The sequence below is a fragment of the Drosophila persimilis genome, unplaced genomic scaffold (genome assembly GCF_003286085.1).
Source record: "Drosophila persimilis strain 14011-0111.01,24,50 unplaced genomic scaffold, DperRS2 tig00000676-arrow-arrow-pilon, whole genome shotgun sequence".
NCBI classification, from domain to species: domain Eukaryota; kingdom Metazoa; phylum Arthropoda; class Insecta; order Diptera; family Drosophilidae; genus Drosophila; species Drosophila persimilis.
In genome coordinates this window covers 169,012-190,040 of record NW_020825332.1, presented here as the reverse complement: position 1 = coordinate 190,040, position 21,029 = coordinate 169,012, and the positions used below count along the sequence as shown (strand labels likewise).

Sequence of the window (21,029 nt, the reverse complement as noted above, 5' to 3'; positions counted from 1 at the left end):
AAAAGGAATGGCTAAAGTTTTTAGAGGAGAGATTGCCTGCTCGAGTCTCAATTTACGTGTCGACTAGTCGACAAGGACCATCCAACAGCTTTGGACAGAAGATTCACCACCTGCCGCACTGCCGTGTCGCCCAGAGAAGTGCGACTGAGGCGGAGGGACTTCCGATAGATGCGGCTGCTCAGAGCTGAAATCATAAGATGATTCGCTGTCAGCAAAGAGAGATTAAGTATCCCTACGTCTAGAATAAAGTATATTTAATTTAATTTCATCAAAAAACATAGGGTACAGAAACTCAGAATACGCCCCTTTTTTGAATTTTCGATCTCTCAAATAACTTTTTCCACTGGGGCCACCCGTATGGGGCTCGTATCTTTGTCACTCATTCACTTTCAAACAATTCGACCTTGGCGCGCAGATTTAGCGATTATTCAGTCGATACCATCGATAGTCGAACGGCCTTCTTCGAATCGGTTATGGCTCCCTCTTTCGCTTTCCTTGAGTCGGTTCGACATGATGCTCATGTCATATTATATTATAATAAAATATTTACTTTATCCTCCTTTTGCTTACGCTTTTTGACAAATATAAAATGAATTATTTACATACAAATTTTATTGCTGAATAGTTTCTGAATTGGTGCTGTTAAATATCGGCTAGCTGCTCATCCCTAACTCTAATCTGTTTATTGTATTGGCGCCGCATATTTTTGTATTTATTTAGCATCATAGTCCATCGAAGACAACAAAAAAAGGCGCAAAAGGCAATGCCAAAAAGCAAGCAGTAAGTGAGCACTTAATTTCATTAAAAATATAAAAATGTATTCTCCTCGCAGGGAGGCACGTCGTCATGCAGTCTCTTTTAAGGAATTTAGTAGGCTAATAGAGAATCTGCCAGGCATTGCCGAGGATGTGCAACGCGATTTCGCTGGGGATGGAGCAAACAAAACGCTGGACGAGTGCGCCCGGTGGTACTACAATGCCTTCTACAAGGACCTCAGCGTTCGAAATCGGTACAAGTTCAAGGTGCGCGCTTGTGCCAAACTAAAGAAGGATAAGTTGCTCAGCCTGCCAGAGGCAGAAGTAGATGAGACGTCCGAAGAGAGTCAGCATGAATCGGCTGATGATGTTGAGGTCAAAGTGGACAAGTAAGTATAAGTACCACCCCATGTACGCCACATTTTTGGCTAATTCCCTTGATCATTGACAGAATGGGAATGTTCATGTTTCCCGTAACCTTCGGCACCTTTGCAAAGTACGCGGACAAGGATAAGATATGCAAGCTTACGACACGGAAGGAAAAAAGCACCGAAGAAATCGAGTCCGATAGCACACAGAAACGACGTCAGTTGCAGAAATTCTACAACTCATTCTACATGTTTCCAGAAGAACGAAAGTGCACCAATATATTCCCTGAGGCACCCCCTGATCTTCTATTGAAGTTGCTACAATCCGGCTATCCCGTCGATGAAGAAACAGCCAGCAGATTAGCAGAGCATAAAAAAAAGGGTCAATCAGTCCAAGAGCTCGAGACGCATCGGGAGCCTGATACTCCTGAAGCTCCTGAAGCCAGCAGGTGAGTCCACGCTATAAATACAAATGTCCTCCAGCAGTGCGCTTCAATTTGTACCCTCGACAGCGACTTTCCCATTGTGAGCTTCCAAGTATTCGAGAAATATCTGGCGAACCTCCACGATATTGTGTGGCAGCTGAAGCTCAACGATCCCGAGTATGTGGCCAAGGGCTTTGACGAGGGGGCCTATTGCTATTACTTGGCATTTTATCTAACGCCGGAGATTCGTGACCGATACAAGTACATCCTAAGGCCGTGTACGTCGGACCTGAGTGCCCGCCTACTTGCCATACCCAGCCGCGAGGAAGCCGAAAAGCTGAGGCGCAAGTTGCCAGAGTTGATTAAACCATCGCCAGATCTGGAGCGACCAAAAAGTCCCGATTTGGTCACAGAAACAGCAGTGTCACCTGTCGAATTTAAGTTCTTCAAAAAGTATATCGTGAATCTGGATGACATCAGCCAGCAAATGCGAGGCTGCGACGAGTACAAGGATTTATCCGAAGGGGAGTGTGTCGCGGAGTACTTCAGGCAGTTTTACAGCGCGCCAGAAATACGCGAGCGATTCCAGTATAAGCTGAAGCCATGTCCCGGAATGGTACGCGAAAGATTGCTGGGTCGACCGGTCTGCTCAGACGGGTAAATGAAAATATGAACGCCTTTCACGTTCAATTTGAAATTGTTTTGTGCATTGCAGGCCATCGAATGGAGCTGAACAGAACCGACCAGCTCCAATGAAGGATAGCAGTCGTCAGTCAGACCCGTAAGACCTCTGTTTTTAATGTTTTTGTGGCTTTTGATTGGTAAATTACGTTAATATTTATGTTTCAGGGAGCCTCTGCCTGAGGACGAGGACTGTGTCGAGTAAGAAATAACGAATAATGATTGTGCAAAGATTTAAAATCTCGTTTTCTCTCTTTCAGAAACGATAACAACAACAAGAACAAGTGTCCAGTTACGTTCAAGGAGTTCAAGCGTAGTGTGTCGAATCTCAGCGAAATTGTACAGAAAATGCAGCAGAGCGAGGAGTACAGAGAGAAGTCCGAAGAGCAGTGTGCTGAGGAGTACTACCGGGGGTTCTATTCCATGCCCGAGATGCGAGAACGCTTCGAATGTAAGTTCAAGCCCTGTCCCGCCAAGCAGTGCGAGTTGCTGCTCCGCTATGCAGTGGAACCTCTTCAACCACCCGAAGAGCAGTCTGAAAACATTCCGCCTCAGAATACAATGTGGGTATCTTCGCCTATAATGCAAGATTTTAGTTTGAACAAACATTACCTTTGCTGCAGTTTCAGAAAGCCGGATTCTTTGAGCTCCACGCCCGATGACGTAGTTACTATTGGGTAAGAGAATGCCATATCTTTCTTGCGCCCACACAAGAGTGTTCTAATAATCTCGTGCTCCTCTCTCTGCAGCACTGCTCGCTTCAAGTTTCCCGTGTCCTTGGGTGTGTTCAGGCGCTGCATTAACTACGACGAAATCGTCAGGTCCCGGCTGGGAAAATCTACCGTCAAGCCGCAGCTCCAGGCCCAGACAGCCAACCCGCAGAACCCACACTACGAAAGGTATTTCCGTCAGTTTTATGTCGGGTTCTACGCATTCCCCTATTTTCGCAAGCAACACGCATACCGATTCGACTGTGGGGGGGACAAAGAGCTGCTGCAAAAGCTGTGCGATTATGCAGTACCATTGAATGAGAGTGCCAAGCGGAAAGTGGATGACGAGGAAAAGCTCCGACGACCGACTGGTAGTCGTGGAAGAACAGAAGCTGCACCTACTTTGATGCCCAAGCCAGCCCTGACAGAACCCTGTGGCGTCACACCAAAGATTTCCTTTGAAGTATTTTCGAAACTTTTGTACCTCGAAGATGCAGTTAGCAAAATGCTGCTGCATCCAAACTTCGCGGCACTGACGGAAGATGAGTGCCAACGGCTGTACTACGAGGCCTTCTATAGCACGCCCAGCATACGCGACAAGTATCCGTGTAGAATAAAGCCCTGCCCGGCCAGCTTGAGGGCCAACCTACTGCATATCCCCCCCAAGCCGGATAACCTGTCTGATCACAGACACCCTCAGAGAAACTTATCTGGCCAGCGCCAGAGCACTCCAGATGTGGACAGATTATATGCGGATAGGAAAGCCGAGCTTGATGGGTAAGAAATTTGAGTTTCCTGGCCCCAGGATTCTTTAGATGCATTGTCTCCCTTCCTTTCTTTCAGCAAGCAAAAGCTTAACGTGGTCAACTACGTGCCTCACAATCTGAGCTCCTACATAGCTCGTCGTGTTGCATGTCCCGAGAGAAGAGCTGTCGTTGAGAAGTATATAGTCGAAACGGTAAGGGATTTGAATGAGGCAGCGGCTATCAGTGTCTCGGGGCTGGATACAGCTAGGAGGGAAATCGGTGAAGAAGAGAAGACAGAGGCTACACCAGTGGCTGCAACGATAGACGTAGAAACCACAGCAGCGACTGGCCGTGAACCTGCAGAATGTCCAGCAGCCTCTATTGAAGTTGAAGGGGAAGTTGAAAAGCCAGAGGAAAGCAGAGTAAAGGGCGACACTGTGCCAGAGAGTACAACAGACAGTGTTCCAGCCAGTAACGCGAACAATCAGTGCTCTACTACTCTACCAGAGGTTGAAAAAACGACGAATGCAGGGACTACTACGTCTGTAACAGCATCCAATGAAGTGCAGACACCAGCATCTGAGGTAACAGTAAGCAGCACAGGAGAAACAGTGCATCCTGCGGCATCTGCAGTCACTTCGAGCCACCTGCTTGAAAAACTTGAACAAACAGTGGGAATCTTTGCCGCGCCGAGCCACCAGGTAGGAAGGGCAACAAGCAGCTATTGGCGCAACCACAACTAAACCCTACCCTGTCTGTCCCTTCACAGGAGCACACTATCAAGCATTTAATCTTCCAAAGCAACGGCCTAAAGAGCACGATTTGGCGCATACTCTTCCAGCTGAGCCAAGAGGAGTTCCGCACCTACACAAGCTTCCACAATGGCGAGGCTCTCTATGAAAACGAAGGCGTGCTGCAGCGATGTCATCAGCATGTTGTGGACCAAGGCCATTGGCCACTTAATTTGTACGTGAAGCTGCCCATGTTGCGCCAACTGTTGCACAGCAAAGGAGTGGAACTGCAGTCGATGGATCTGTTTCAGCTGTCGCCAAAGATCTTGCATTGGAGCGATCTAATGCTCCACACCGATTTCGATGAAATTGTTGAGCAGCATTACGCGGATCGGACCGGCAGGCAGATTGACGATGCGGTATTGCTGTTCCAGGAACGTGAGCAGCTTTATGCGAGCTGCTGGACGAACGATCAATGGATACGCCAAGTACCGAAGATTACAAATGAAGCACTAAATGAGCCAATCTTTGGTGATGCTTTTGATGTTGCAGAGCATACAAAAACAGCTCAATCAGTCCAAGAGCTCGAGACGCATCGGGAGCCTGATACTCCTGAAGCTCCTGAAGCCAGCAGGTGAGTCCACGCTATAAATACAAATGTCCTCCAGCAGTGCGCTTCAATTTGTACCCTCGACAGCGACTTTCCCATTGTGAGCTTCCAAGTATTCGAGAAATATCTGGCGAACCTCCACGATATTGTGTGGCAGCTGAAGCTCAACGATCCCGAGTATGTGGCCAAGGGCTTTGACGAGGGGGCCTATTGCTATTACTTGGCATTTTATCTAACGCCGGAGATTCGTGACCGATACAAGTACATCCTAAGGCCGTGTACGTCGGACCTGAGTGCCCGCCTACTTGCCATACCCAGCCGCGAGGAAGCCGAAAAGCTGAGGCGCAAGTTGCCAGAGTTGATTAAACCATCGCCAGATCTGGAGCGACCAAAAAGTCCCGATTTGGTCACAGAAACAGCAGTGTCACCTGTCGAATTTAAGTTCTTCAAAAAGTATATCGTGAATCTGGATGACATCAGCCAGCAAATGCGAGGCTGCGACGAGTACAAGGATTTATCCGAAGGGGAGTGTGTCGCGGAGTACTTCAGGCAGTTTTACAGCGCGCCAGAAATACGCGAGCGATTCCAGTATAAGCTGAAGCCATGTCCCGGAATGGTACGCGAAAGATTGCTGGGTCGACCGGTCTGCTCAGACGGGTAAATGAAAATATGAACGCCTTTCACGTTCAATTTGAAATTGTTTTGTGCATTGCAGGCCATCGAATGGAGCTGAACAGAACCGACCAGCTCCAATGAAGGATAGCAGTCGTCAGTCAGACCCGTAAGACCTCTGTTTTTAATGTTTTTGTGGCTTTTGATTGGTAAATTACGTTAATATTTATGTTTCAGGGAGCCTCTGCCTGAGGACGAGGACTGTGTCGAGTAAGAAATAACGAATAATGATTGTGCAAAGATTTAAAATCTCGTTTTCTCTCTTACAGAAACGATAACAACAACAAGAACAAGTGTCCAGTTACGTTCAAGGAGTTCAAGCGTAGTGTGTCGAATCTCAGCGAAATTGTACAGAAAATGCAGCAGAGCGAGGAGTACAGAGAGAAGTCCGAAGAGCAGTGTGCTGAGGAGTACTACCGGGGGTTCTATTCCATGCCCGAGATGCGAGAACGCTTCGAATGTAAGTTCAAGCCCTGTCCCGCCAAGAAGTGCGAGTTGCTGCTCCGCTATGCAGTGGAACCTCTTCAACCACCCGAAGAGCAGTCTGAAAACATTCCGCCTCAGAATACAATGTGGGTATCTTCGCCTATAATGCAAGATTTTAGTTTGAACAAACATTACCTTTGCTGCAGTTTCAGAAAGCCGGATTCTTTGAGCTCCACGCCCGATGACGTAGTTACTATTGGGTAAGAGAATGCCATATCTTTCTTGCGCCCACACAAGAGTGTTCTAATAATCTCGTGCTCCTCTCTCTGCAGCACTGCTCGCTTCAAGTTTCCCGTGTCCTTGGGTGTGTTCAGGCGCTGCATTAACTACGACGAAATCGTCAGGTCCCGGCTGGGAAAATCTACCGTCAAGCCGCAGCTCCAGGCCCAGACAGCCAACCCGCAGAACCCACACTACGAAAGGTACTTCCGTCAGTTTTATGTCGGGTTCTACGCATTCCCCTATTTTCGCAAGCAACACGCATACCGATTCGACTGTGGGGGGGACAAAGAGCTGCTGCAAAAGCTGTGCGATTATGCAGTACCATTGAATGAGAGTGCCAAGCGGAAAGTGGATGACGAGGAAAAGCTCCGACGACCGACTGGTAGTCGTGGAAGAACAGAAGCTGCACCTACTTTGATGCCCAAGCCAGCCCTGACAGAACCCTGTGGCGTCACACCAAAGATTTCCTTTGAAGTATTTTCGAAACTTTTGTACCTCGAAGATGCAGTTAGCAAAATGCTGCTGCATCCAAACTTCGCGGCACTGACGGAAGATGAGTGCCAACGGCTGTACTACGAGGCCTTCTATAGCACGCCCAGCATACGCGACAAGTATCCGTGTAGAATAAAGCCCTGCCCGGCCGGCTTGAGGGCCAACCTACTGCATATCCCCCCCAAGCCGGATAACCTGTCTGATCACAGACACCCTCAGAGAAACTTATCTGGCCAGCGCCAGAGCACTCCAGATGTGGACAGATTATATGCGGATAGGAAAGCCGAGCTTGATGGGTAAGAAATTTGAGTTTCCTGGCCCCAGGATTCTTTAGATGCATTGTCTCCCTTCCTTTCTTTCAGCAAGCAAAAGCTTAACGTGGTCAACTACGTGCCTCACAATCTGAGCTCCTACATAGCTCGTCGTGTTGCATGTCCCGAGAGAAGAGCTGTCGTTGAGAAGTATATAGTCGAAACGGTAAGGGATTTGAATGAGGCAGCGGCTATCAGTGTCTCGGGGCTGGATACAGCTAGGAGGGAAATCGGTGAAGAAGAGAAGACAGAGGCTACACCAGTGGCTGCAACGATAGACGTAGAAACCACAGCAGCGACTGGCCGTGAACCTGCAGAATGTCCAGCAGCCTCTATTGAAGTTGAAGGGGAAGTTGAAAAGCCAGAGGAAAGCAGAGTAAAGGGCGACACTGTGCCAGAGAGTACAACAGACAGTGTTCCAGCCAGTAACGCGAACAATCAGTGCTCTACTACTCTACCAGAGGTTGAAAAAACGACGAATGCAGGGACCACTACGTCTGTAACAGCATCCAATGAAGTGCAGACACCAGCATCTGAGGTAACAGTAAGCAGCACAGGAGAAACAGTGCATCCTGCGGCATCTGTAGTCACTTCGAGCCACCTGCTTGAAAAACTTGAACAAACAGTGGGAATCTTTGCCGCGCCGAGCCACCAGGTAGGAAGGGCCTCAAGCAGCTATTGGCGCAACCACAACTAAACCCTACCCTGTCTGTCCCTTCACAGGAGCACACTATCAAGCATTTAATCTTCCAAAGCAACGGCCTAAAGAGCACGATTTGGCGCATACTCTTCCAGCTGAGCCAAGAGGAGTTCCGCACCTACACAAGCTTCCACAATGGCGAGGCTCTCTATGAAAACGAGGGCGTGCTGCAGCGATGTCATCAGCATGTTGTGGGCCAAGGCCATTGGCCATTTAATTTGTACGTGAAGCTGCCCATGTTGCGCCAACTGTTGCACAGCAAAGGAGTGGAACTGCAGTCGCTGGATCTGTTTCAGCTGTCGCCAAAGATTTTGCATTGGAGCGATCTAATGCTGCACACCGATTTCGATGAAATTGTTGAGCAGCATTACGCGGATCGTACCGGCAGGCAGATCGACGATGCGGTATTGCTGTTCCAGGAACGTGAGCATCTTTATGCGAGCTGCTGGACGCACGATCAATGGATACGCCAAGTACCGAAGATCACAAATGAAGCACTAAATGAGCCAATCTTTGGGGATGAATCTGCTGTTGCAGATGTAGAATTAAGTAAGTTTTTTACATTTGATTAGTGGGTATAATCTAAATGTAAATTTAATTCCCAGAGCGACTCTGTGGAATGGAGGAAAGCCAGGCCACGGCGATGACTATTGAATCAGACAACACCACACCCACACCATCTGGTAAGTGGTTTGCCTGGTTGCGCTTGTCCACTTACGCAGCCTTTACGAAGTCTACTTTGCTTGTAATTACAGAAGTATCCATTTGCCTGCCCACTGAGCTCAACGCTCAATCTTTCAACTTTGTGGACATGGACGAAGTGGATCCGGCTTCACAAATCCCAGAAACCCAGAATAATCCGCTTATGGAGAGCATGCAGGTTCCGGTCAAGCAGGAGGCGATTAAGTTCCTCGACAACCTGCGCGGCAGCTACATCAACAGCCAGGAGTTTCTGTGGGAGAGCATTGATTCGAAAGAACAAATTATTAACTTGGATGGCAGTCAGGAGTCAATTTCGGGCATGGCTTGCTTTGCCATCCGCAGAGCTACAGAACTTGCGTCATCGAGTGCAAATGCATTTCCACAGTTTCCAGAAAGTGAAAACCACTCTAATATTTCCACGGAGCCAGAAATTATAGAGACTCGGCCTGCACTTATACAGGCAGAGGAAGCTGCTAAGCCCGAGCCCAAGTCCGAGCCCGACCCCGACCCCGAGCCGAAGCCTTTGCCAGCGCCTGCGTCGATAGCAATGGCTCAGCTGAATGTGATGGAAAACGAGGTGCTGGTACCGCCTCTAAATGAGCGCCTAAAACAAAAACATAAAATGCCTGACCCAAACGTGGTGGCCACCAAGAAGCCGCGTCTGAACGAGAAGGTGCCGCAGTTGCGACACGAGTTCCGGGCCCTGCCGCTCCACGCCGTGGTACGCATCGAATCGAGCGACTTTGTCCGCGGCCTAGAGGACGAGCAGCCAACCACTTCCTTGCCAGTCGCTTCTGAAAAGGAGACTACAATCACCGCCTCGCAGGATTTTGCGTCGGGCAACACTCTTCTAGCATCCTCCCAGCTCGACGTCCTATTGAATGCTCCGAACGTTACGGTGCGAAAGGTAAATGACAATGCTGTTACTGTTGCAGGTAGTGCCAAGATTTGCGACAAGGGGCCCCCGCCTGAGGTGCAGAGTTGCGTTATCTTTCGAGACATGGAGCGCTATCGATACTTTAGAGAACTGACAACCGAACAGATAATCAAGCACAGGATCGATGGCTATATCGTGGGCAGTACCTATCAGGATGCTTTGATCAAGATAAACAGCAAGTTATGCAACGTGCGCGGTCCGCTGATCGAAACATTATTTCCCCATATGTCCGCCCGACTAAGATCTGATTTGCGGTACATGCTCTGTGATCTGGGGATTTACATCTTTAATTGCCGCTGGCTCGCGTACAAAGATTCCACCCAGGACCTGCGTGCTCGTGTGCTGTCCATGTTTATGGACGTGGCCCCCCAGTTTGTACACTTCCGCGCCGAGTTCGACAATGCGACTCGAGAATGGGCCACGTGCAGCACGATTGATAGGTGTGACCCGGAACCCGTTGGGCGACGGCCCAAATCCGATGTCGGGGCGGTGCTCAAGCCAGGCGTACTCGGGCGCATGATAGAATTGAAGGCGCAACTTCGTTGAATTTTAGTTTTGTTAATAAAAAGTGTTTTTCGTTATCTTACAACCGACAAATTGTGTTTGTATCTTTTCAGAGACCGTAGTGCCATTAAGATGAGAGTAGTGCCATTTGAGAAGAGGAAAATTCAATTTAACATATATTTCGATATATGGGTATTGAAACATGCACTAAATAAAGTCTAGTGCAGTGCTCACACTGTTAAATATTTTGGCAAATAAACTTTTTATTTTGGATAAAGGAGAAGGTTTTCACCTAACAGGGCGAGCTAATCCCTCCGGTTGGAGCTTATCAGGATGGAAGGCCATCAAAAGAGGAAAAGAGGCAGCATTGCCCGGACGCTCAAGTTGCTTGACGAGTTTGAATAGCCGCACGTGGCGGGATCGTACGCCAAAAGATCACGGTTGTGGCGCGTTCTGGGGTACCTCCTACTTAGATCTTATTCAAGCAGCTTGGTCCAGATGCGGAGGCGGAACGGTTCCCCGGGACACGTCGGCTCTACACAAAGGCCGTATAAGCAGCAGAAGGCGCTGAAAATGTTAGCCGCGGAATAGTGAGCTACTCTTATGACGCTGGGTAACGTGAGTCTCCGCATGATAAGCCACCTCAGGCGGAGATGGTCTGCCCCATGCTTTGCGCCAACCTGCTGCAGCCCTATTTAAAGAATTATATCGACTTCTTTGATCATTGATCATTGAAGACTAGCACTTGATTGTAGCTGCTTTGATTCTCCGTAGTGCCGGTCAGCTCGAAGAGCTGAAGAGGCAAAAGTCTTCGTGGTGCAATGATTTGGGGGATGAGGAGCAAGCTGGAGTACCTGCCCAGCGTGCAGCGGGAGATTTTCGATAATGTAAACTTCAATATGAGCAGAGACTACAAAACGTTTGTACTGCGATACTAGTAGAGCACTACGTATTTATTTCAAATACGAATTGAACATTTACATGATTAAGCTGTGTATCAACATCAAGGAATATGATTTCCGATCATGGACAGAGAACCGTGGTCTTTTTTAACGTAAAGATGAAGGATAGGATTGATCTAAGAGAGGAATCATTATTCTTATTATTATTATTTTCTGCGGTTTAACTCATGTTGTTATCCATTTTTTGAATAAAGGGCGCTCAAGTCGGCTAAGTTTGGTTTTTCATGGGTGCATTTACGGTACATTTTGATAAAGAGATGGTATTTCGGAATATTTGTCAGGATCAGACCGTATATCTTATCGAAAAATCCGCGATTGCACTAATTTTCTTGCCACCATATCTAGCTTGCACACCTTGTAAATGTACATCTTATAGTATTTTCCAGTATTTTTTAAGCGTTATGGATCCACCCTCCTGTCTAATGCACCAATGTAAAAACCGTGTAGAAATTCTATTTAAAGCCCTGTCCTAGGCCAAATGGAATTAGTATTTGTGATCTGCATCAAATTCATGATCGTTTGCCAAAAAAATCTCAATTAAATCAAAACTGTCGGAATAAATGTTTTGTCAAAACGTGATTAACGGAGGTTTTTCACACTGTCGCTTCCATGGGGCTTATTTGAACAAAAATGTAGTTAAAATGTAGCAATATGTGTTGTTAGTCTGTAGTTAACATGTAAGACAATTCATTTTGTGGAAATTGTTGTTAACCTTCTTTTTTAAACATTATTTTATAAACAAGTAAATAAAAATGAGAGGCTCAAGATAGGCAGTCTTGTTGGAAAGTCATTCGTTAATCAGACAAAATGATGTGTTCATGGCTGAGGGTTCTAGCTAACGGATAATATTCAACCGAATATAAAATTCGAGGAATACGATGGAATAATTGAATACAAATAGTTCGTCAGTATATTAAGGGTATATTTTGAAACTGTGACGTACATTCGGTATATTTCTGAGAGTCAGATTAAGACTAAGCGGCGCATCTAAAGCGTCTAGTTTCTCTGCCATTCTAAAGTTTTCGTCCGTTTTTACTCCGCGATTGCACAGCGTCGTCAGCGCCACTTTTTTCGTTGCTTTCCGCGCTCGCTAATTCATTTCACAGCAGAGGCTGTGCGCTCTCGTGTGCGAAAACCAATAAAGCAATTATCGGTACGGCTCAGATAACGTGAAAGCCCATTGACCAATTACTAGCAAGTGCACGTGCATAAGTCCACAAACGGGTCTTCTGTTCCATTCCCCAACCAAAGTTGTGACTGTGCAGAATTATCACACATTCTGCATATACATACGTACATATATTTACTGTACACACAGCGTGCACCACCCCCTCTCAGCAGAAGCGCAGGAATTTTGCGCGTGGCCTGGCCATCGAGCAGTTTACAAATTTTCGAGATAACTTTACAAGCTGCTGCGAATTTTCTTGGCACTTAATTTGTCTGCATTTTTCCACAACGAAACTTCTTTGATTTATTTCACTCGACTTGTGCCGTGCCCCACACCCCACACCCTACCCCGCCCCCACACTGCCTCTAGACAACTGCATATACTACTACATATGTTTCATTGAATTGTGAATATAAAAAGTGTAGCGATATAACGATAAACACTTTTGCTTGCAGCCACTTCAGTTGGAGTCAGAGCCGCACCTCCTGCTGCCAGTCAGGCAGTGAAGCAAAAGCAGCACCAACTTCGATTCCCAAGCAGGCATCCAGCTTCGGTAAGTAATAAAAACATACACGCCTTTCTTCCTACCACAAGTATATACAGAAATCAGAACAATGCAGCAGAAGCAGCAGCAGCGGAAAAGTAAACGTGTACACGCTTGTCGCGGGCCCTTTGCCGTTGGGCGGTTCTTTTGGGTCACCGAACTGGGCGGCGGGTGTGCACTCAGTGCCTCTCCATCCAGGTAGACGTCCCTCGGCCCGTATTTGTGCGCTCGATATCTGCATTTTGACAATTGATGTAATCCCTGGGATTCCCTTTCAACCTGCCTCTGCTGCTCTTCTGCCTGGGTCTAGGACTTGTTATTCCTGATTTATCCTGTGTGTGTGTGTGCTGTGTGATTCCCCCCGGATGCATAACCGGTTGCTAGTCATTATCATATGGGCAGAACGACGGGGATTAATCATCTGTTTATCGGATTGTTCTCTGAGTCACTGCTGCTGTTGTTCTTGAAGGAAATCTCTCGGCCTCGGTATTGGTCTCTCTATGTAATTTGTTTAATATTATCATGTTCAAGCTGCAGACAATATAATTCGATTTAAAAGGTCATGCTCAGCACAAATTTACTGACAAAATTACACAGTGCAGAAAATCCTAGAGAGAGATGCAGTGAGTGAGAGAGAGAGGGAGGGAGGGAGAAAAATCAATATGTGTTAACAGAATTTTGTGGCAAGGAAATTAAAACGAGGTGATGCACAATGCACCGTGCACCCTGATCTATTCGTTAAATATTTAAATAAAATTACACACATTTGATATTTGGTCAGAATATATTGAGTGCAGCCGAAATAAACATCAAAAGTGGGTTATGTTTGCCATAAAGTCGACTTAATTTACGACTGCAGCCACGAATGTGGGTTAGCGTAGGTCCAGATAAGGCCACACCACCCCCCCCGCCCCCGACCACACTCCCCACCACAGCAATGCCCATTCCAGCACAAAGGAGAGCGGAGCATAGAACGATCTAATCTTGGAAGCAGCAGACAGAACGAGGCAGTTGGGGCTTAGAATCTATATAGATATGAGCCTTAATACAAGTGGGCTCTCCATTAGAATTGGATTTATTTTTCATTCAATGCCAACGCAAATTGTGTCTATATATAGCTGATACATATATCCATGCAAATGAGTGCTTCTGTTCTGTTCTGTTCGGTTCGGTTCTGTATATGTCACAGGTGCGCTCTCCTCTGCTGCCTCTGGGGTGGTTCCTGCAACATTGTTACGCACTCCATAGCCACTCCCAGCACACTTTATCCTTCCCCCGGGGGGGTAGGGGCCTGTAGGCAGCACAACTGGGATTTTCTCTTTTAGTTCCCCCTTTTGTGGCCCTTTTTTTCTGTTTGTGGGTCAACTGCCATGCAATTTCTGCCATTAAAATAATTATTTGATTGCTCTATTTTGTACGCTGTGACGAGTGGAGTTCCACTGAAGCAAGGCCAAAGGTACAGAGGAATTAATAAATAATGAGCACAGTAGTAGAAGATTAGCGCTATCAGAAAGACCCATATGTTCCCATGGTTCCAGATATTGTTCGTACAATCCGTTTAGCTTATCGGCATGCGGTTTTTTGTTTTTTGAGTGATGGAGTGATTGCTGCTCCGTCGTCGTCCCCCTGCTGTTCTGTTGCTGGCCATCCATCCATCCATCCATCCATCTCCCTAATCAAGCAGCCCGAAAATTCTCTTATCGCTCGACAGCAAGGACTGTGGGAGAGCTACATACCAGTATGTATGTATGTATGTGTACCTGAAAGTGGACCATCGGTGGAGAAAATGTACGTAGCCGAGTTGTGGGCCCCTCCCCCCTCCCAACCCACTGTAAGTGTACTTTGAATCAGTAGTGGATTGTGAGCTGCATTTTGAATTGATTTTAATTGAGTTTCGTAGGCCACGCATGTCACGTGCTGTCTAAATGTACGACACATACACATGCATAGAAAAGCATAGAAATATGCATATATTTGATATGTAAAGGGTAAAGATACATCCTTGGGGCGAGACAGCAAACAAATCAAAGCCGGAAATTACCTGTTTTGATATGTAGAACAAATCACGTACCACCTATGTACATACATATGCATGTGCACATATGTACATATGTATGTATTCCCCACCCCCGAACCGAACCCGCCCGACGCGAACCGATCCGAACCGACCCGCCCCGAGGCCGTATCCAATGTCAAAGTTAAATTCAATTACAATTACAACATCATTTAAAAGGGAGTGAATTTCGGGGGCGGCTCTTCATTTCGGCTGTGACACAACACGGCCGCCTTAAACGGCCAAAGATATTTTAGTGGCAGCATTCAGCGCTGATTTCATCAATGTCTTAACCATAATTTGAGCTACTTGTCTACCTGCTTTATGCCAAACACGTTCGTTCCTTCGTTCGTTCGTTCGCTCGTTCGTTCGACCATCGCCACGACTCGCTGCTGAAGAGCTGAAGAGCTTAACGGAGCGGAGCCACACAGTCGTCGTCCCGCCTATCAGTGATTCCCAGTGACATATTTTAAGCCATCGCTCGGTTGACCATTCGGTTGGCCTGGCCCGGCCCTATCTCCTTGGGAACACAGGTACCACGGGGAGTGGTGGACTGTGCACATGGCCGAGCCAGAGGCGGTAGGCCGTAGCCAGTAGGCAGTAGTTTATGCAGTATTTAATCAAGTGTGAACCAGCGAGGTTTCTTCCGCTTGAAACCCTCCTTATAATATTGCAGACTCGACTCTGCTGTAAATACGAATCCTACTGTGTTTTACTGTACTGTAATGTGAGTACTATAAGTTCTGATTCCCAATAAATTGGCTCTTTGCTTTGTTTAGTTCGGTTCAATTTCCCGGAATATGGCTTGTTCTACGGAATAAATTGTTTATTGTGTTTATTTTCTGCAATACTTGCCATACGATACGGTTTCATCGGTGTTGATCCAAAAAAACCCCAGCTGCTATACACGAGTGCATTCTGGGGCTTTGCATAGCTATTTTTGATACTTTTCAAAAGGGGATAATAGAATCAGTGTCAGTAAAAGGAAGCTTCTCGTGAACTCTATCTTCTGTCTATCTATTTCTCGTAGTTTTTAAGCTCAATCTCAATGCATTTATGTGCATAGTCTTTCAGATTTCATTACAATTAGATACAAAAAAAATAGAAACGGGCAGGGTATTCCGAAATGAACTTCCTTTCCGGGTATCGGTACCCTTTGTTTCAGTAGAAATTACGAATAGTACTCTCGACTGTTTGCCTCAGATACAAATTGCTTACATTGTAAGCAACAATAGAATGTATCCATGCGATGACTCCCACGCCCACGCCCCGCCCACTCCCACTCCCACTCCCTTCTCTTTCCAGTCTCTCGACTGATAAGCGTTCTGTTGTCGTCGAGTGTCTGTCTGGCACTTGTGTGTTTGCCTTTTGCGCACAAGCTTCCAAATCGGAGAGAGCTTATCGCTTATCGGTGGTGTTTATCTAGCATAATAGTTGCTAGTTGCCCCCTCCCTATCCCCCTACCCCCCCATCATATGGCGGCGGTGCTCTACGGGATGTAAATTGCAGCAGAGGATGACAATTCTCGCTCCCCCCCCCTCCCCACCCTTCCATTGCGAAAGATAACAGTACACCCAAAGTACGCGTTTATCGGCATAGCCCCCCTTCCGCAGTCGATGCTCTGCGCACGACACCCATTAGCCCCCCAGGGAGGGAGCGGGAGCGGGGGGAAGGAGCGTGGAAGCGGGAGAATAGATAAAAATCAAAATGCAAAAAAAAACTCTTCTTTTTTGGCGTCTCGTGTGCCGATCATAGGGGGAGGAGAGAGATAAGAACGACGCGAGGGAGATTGTGTAATCAGTTTTGGTCGGGTTTCACTTTTAGCCAGAGATCCCAAAGACAGCGCACGAGAACACGGACGAAGATAGTGCCGATACCCCCTGGATACATGCACATTCGAGTACTAAGTAGGTGCAAGTGTTCTTGGAATTCCCCTTAGTGAGTGCGGCCTGTACTTTTGCAGGTTGCTTAGCCAACGGACGCGATGCGGTGCGGTGCGGTGCGGTGCAGTGCGGTGCTGTATTTCATGTGGAAATTCAAATTGTTTTTCTTACCCAAGCCACCCGAAAACATCTCCCTTCTCTTCCCCCTTCGTCCCACCATATTCCCTTTTGTTTATACTCCTTCTCTGATTTCCCCTTTGTTTGCGGCGCCCCTGGCAACGGCTGGGCAAGTGTGTCGCCTTTCGGTCGATGCCGACGATCCACTTGCATTCCACATTGATTCGCTTCCAACGGCTCCAAGGCACTCCACTCGACTTTCCCCCAGACGAAACAATCAAAATCGTAAGGCAGGAGCTCTTCAATAGAATGCAGTTATTTGCGTGAGTTTTGGTCCAGTATACAGTTTGTATATAGTGTCCCCTCCCACCTCCCGGTAGCTGATGGAGGAGCAGCTACCACTTGCTACCCATTCAACCGTGGAGCAAAACAATTGCCAAGCCCTCCCTCTATCGAGGGTTCGAGCTGCCTCTTCTATCTGCTATCTTTCGAGTTCAATTATGTGCCTCTCTAAAATACGGGGCCTGTAGAAGGCCAGGCTAGGCCAGGCCAGGGCAGGGCTGGGCTAAAACTTTTCCCCCACGCAACGAACAAAAGGCTAAGTGGAAAACAGTTTGAAACCAACAGCAAAATGGTAAAACAATTGCAAATTGAAAAGCTCAATTTGTTGGCAATTTGCTTGGGTGCTGTTGTGCCTGGAAAAGCGCATTTTCCGAACAGATTGTTGGTTGAATGAACTTTATCAAAGTTGGGAAAAGTTGATTGATATTTTCATTGATATGGGTTCTATTCTCTAATTGCAGCTTCTCCAAGATGGCCAAGTACTCGGGAAAGAAGTGCCGCCTGCTCTCCATGATGTGGCTGACGGCGTTCTTTTTCTTTGTGGAAATCATCGTTGGATATGTGACCAACTCCATGGCTTTGGTGGCCGACAGTTTCCATATGCTGGGTGACATCGCCGCTTTGGTTATATCATTTCTGTCTGTGAAGGTACGTCCCTCCCCCAAGAACCCCCCGCCCTATAGGTAATACACCGCTCTAATGCCTCCTCCTCTTTTTATGTCTCTCTCTCTCTGGACAGATGTCACCGAAAAAATGGTCGAAGAACACCTTTGGCTGGGCCCGTGCCGAGGTGCTGGGTGCTTTGGTCAATGCCGTGTTTCTGGTGGCGCTATGCTTCAGCATCACCATTGAGGCGTGCAAGCGGTGAGTGTCATTGGGATTTGGAACGGCAGTTGCAATTGCTGTTGCTATTGAGAGTAATTACATATTAAAAGTCCGCACCCCAGTGGATTCGATCGGATTGGATCGATCGGAGTTGATCTGTGAGAGGAGGAGCATTAAGCCATAAGCTTGTCGACGTGATTTGATTACATTTTCTGAAATTATCTTAATTTTATTCGTGTTAATGCCACCACCTGCCTTTCTGCCTGCCTGCCTGCCTGCCACTAGGGCAATGTGTGTGCGTGTGCGTGCGAGTGTACGTGTGTTTGGGCTTTTATTCAATTTGCATTCCGTGCGCATATTCTCCGCATACGTTTACGAGGTGAAGCAGATACCCTTTCGATTGGTTGGGGGGTACGACAGCTACGGCTTCCAGGATGCCTCGCCTCATCGACTACCATCCACTAATCCCATCGCTCACATTCAATGCTCGACTGCGAAAGAGAATGCCCGAGAATTTCTTTTGAAATCGTTTTCTTGCTTTCATTTTCAGATTCATTGAAATGGAGGAAATCCATCAACCCAAGCTCTTGGTTATTGTCGGAGTCCTGGGACTGCTCGTGAATGTGATTGGACTGTGTCTGCTGTATGGTAAGATATACACTCTATCGAAACCCTTATCGATGTACCGCCAACAGAATGGAATGTGTTACTTCTTTCAGAGCATGGCGGGCACCATGGACACTCGCATGGCGGCGGTCTCACCCGCAACCACAGTCGCCTCACCGAACTGGCCAACATGGACGAGGGCGATGGCGATGATGAGCAGAATGATTATGCCTACGAGAAGCAAAAGGAGAAGAAACAAATCAAGAAGTCCAGCCATGGCCACAGCCATGATCCTGGTTCGATGAACATGCGCGGCGCCTTTCTGCACGTGCTCAGCGATGCCCTGGGCAGCGTCATTGTGGTCATCAGTGCTGTGGTGGTGTGGACGACTAAGTGGAAGTATCGCTTCTATATGGATCCAGCTCTGTCGATTGTGCTGGTGGTGCTCATCTTGCACTCTGTGTGGCCGTTGTTGCGTGAATCCGCCTTGATTCTGCTGCAGACTGTGCCCACGCACATCCAGGTGGATGCCATACAGAAGCGTCTGCTGGAGAAGGTCGATGGTGTGCTGGCAGTGCATGAGTTTCATGTGTGGCAGCTGGCAGGCGATCGCATCATTGCCTCTGCACACATACGGTAAGTGGAATAGCTGGAAGCTGCATTCATAATCCGTTAAATGTTCAATGTTCAATGATTAATGATTAATCGCTCTCTTTAAAGCTGCCGCAATCTGTCGGAATACATGAAAATTGCTGAAAAGGTCAAGGAGTTCTTTCACAATGAGGGCATACATTCCACCACCATTCAGCCGGAGTTTAGCGAAATCGAGGCCTGCAACATGTCCGATGGTACCTCCAGCATAAACATGAGCGGCTCCGATTGCTGTGCCCTGGACTGTCCCACCACCGATGAGGGCTGTGTCAAGGCCACTTGTTGCCAAAATAACAATAAATTGGTATGCAAAAAGCCAACTTCCACTTCTTTCTTCGTACAAGCTGATTTCAAGGTGATTTCCTTTCAGAACCAACTGCCTTCACCCACCAATTCGCCTTATCTGTGTCGTCAGCGGAATGCAGCGCGTCAGGCTGGCGATGTGGAGGCTGGCTCTCTGCTGGAGGCTGCTGGTTCCAGTGGGAACCAAGGGGCTGCTGTCGGTGAAGTTAGCGACTCCCTTGCCATTGCGGCAACATCAACGCCAAAGAGCGAATTAGTCTGACAACATCCAAAGCAAACGCAAACGCAACAGCAACAGCAACCGCAACATGTAGTACACTTTGCCACGACCAAGCCAGCAGCAACAGCAACAACAACAAGATCAGCCACAAAACCGACAGAGACAGCAACAGCACCAGCACCAACACCATCACCAACAATAGCAGAAACATCATCAATACGTGATATAATGTACGAGCCAACAAGCGCCGGTAACAATGAAGAAGTGGCTTCCAGCAGTGGGTGTGGTGGCGGAGGTGGCGTTGTCGTCGATGGGAACAATCTGTCGTCGGTGACTGCCCAGCGTCGACGAGAGCTACAGTTGCGCGCCGAACAGCAGTTTGAGGAGCAGGTGACTGTGACACCGCTGCGAAGCCGCAACGGCGATGAGGTTGCCCTCTAATTGGGAGCCCAAGCTGTTTAATTAGTTTGTTAGGAGACTGGTGCTGCTATTTGGTGCAGTATTTTCGTGTGTGTTTCAGTGTTTTTGTATCCATTATTTGTTCTTAGTAGAATTTGGGCATAAATGAGAGAGAGAGTATAGCATATATTGATAGACGATAGACGATAGAGGATAGATTATGGACATGGGTGCAGGCTGATGATTGTTTGCTAGTTTAATTGGAATCAAAGGCAAAAACCACACAATTGAATGGGCCGCGAAAGTGTGGAAGTGCTTGCTGTTTTTAGGGAACATGTTTCGTTTCATTCGGTTTTTTTTTTTTGACTATATTTAAAGCATATGTTATAGCGTATGTTAATACCTAATCGAAGAGTGTATTTAATTCAAAAATAGTTATTTAAGTTTAAAGTAAACGTGAGCCCAACCAAACAGAGAAATACACATATGTACTACAGATACGTTTTTTACATTTTGAAAAGTTTATACCGTCGCAAAAAGTGAATTATTGTATTCAATATAGTTATATATAGTAAATATATCTATCTACGGCTTAGTGAATGACTAAAAGACAGTTGTACGAAATACATACTGTATGTACGCGCACATCGTATGCATTCGTTGGCATACGGTTAGGGATTCGTTAGTTAGGGATAGTGTCTCTTATTCTTAGTAGTTGTATAGTAATGCTATTTGTAAAAAGAGTTTTTACCGCAACCCAAGAGAAACTAGTTTCTATTTAATTTTAATCGTATCGAAACTTTATAATGAATATACATCATGTATTATTTAATGATCTGCATTCACTCGCAAGTGTGTATATGTTTGTAAATAAACGTCAAACATAAACGATCTACGGAAAAAC

The 21,029-nt window shown here is 46.9% G+C and overlaps 2 protein-coding genes across 3 annotated transcripts; both read left to right on the top strand.

Annotated features, from left to right (window-relative positions):
- The first annotated feature begins 721 nt into the window (after window positions 1-721).
- Window positions 722-10,298, top strand: LOC6601092 (protein telomere ends associated). Of its 2 annotated transcripts, XM_026991541.1 has the most exons (22): window positions 722-780; window positions 833-1,144; window positions 1,207-1,572; window positions 1,636-2,205; window positions 2,264-2,329; window positions 2,398-2,430; window positions 2,490-2,792; window positions 2,853-2,906; window positions 2,979-3,716; window positions 3,783-4,386; window positions 4,455-5,050; window positions 5,114-5,683; window positions 5,742-5,807; window positions 5,876-5,908; window positions 5,968-6,270; window positions 6,331-6,384; window positions 6,457-7,194; window positions 7,261-7,864; window positions 7,933-8,458; window positions 8,515-8,592; window positions 8,665-9,518; window positions 10,166-10,298. In XM_026991541.1, the coding sequence occupies exons 1-22, from the start codon at window positions 764-766 to the stop codon at window positions 10,172-10,174; spliced, it is 7,494 nt and encodes a 2,497-aa protein (XP_026847342.1). In that variant the 5' UTR covers window positions 722-763; the 3' UTR covers window positions 10,175-10,298. The 2 variants fall into 2 exon arrangements, with proteins under 2 accessions (XP_026847342.1, XP_026847341.1); XM_026991540.1 differs by lacking the exon at window positions 10,166-10,298 and having other exon boundaries at window positions 8,665-10,136.
- A 1,757-nt stretch (window positions 10,299-12,055) lies between these two features.
- Window positions 12,056-21,000, top strand: LOC6601093 (zinc/cadmium resistance protein). The gene is given in 8 exon segments (XM_002026050.2): window positions 12,056-12,167; window positions 12,638-12,735; window positions 17,583-17,769; window positions 17,861-17,985; window positions 18,497-18,594; window positions 18,666-19,188; window positions 19,273-19,507; window positions 19,574-21,000. Coding segments are annotated over 6 exon segments (1,752 nt in total). The 5' UTR covers window positions 12,056-12,167; window positions 12,638-12,735; window positions 17,583-17,592; the 3' UTR covers window positions 20,168-21,000.
- The last annotated feature ends 29 nt before the right edge of the window (window positions 21,001-21,029 follow it).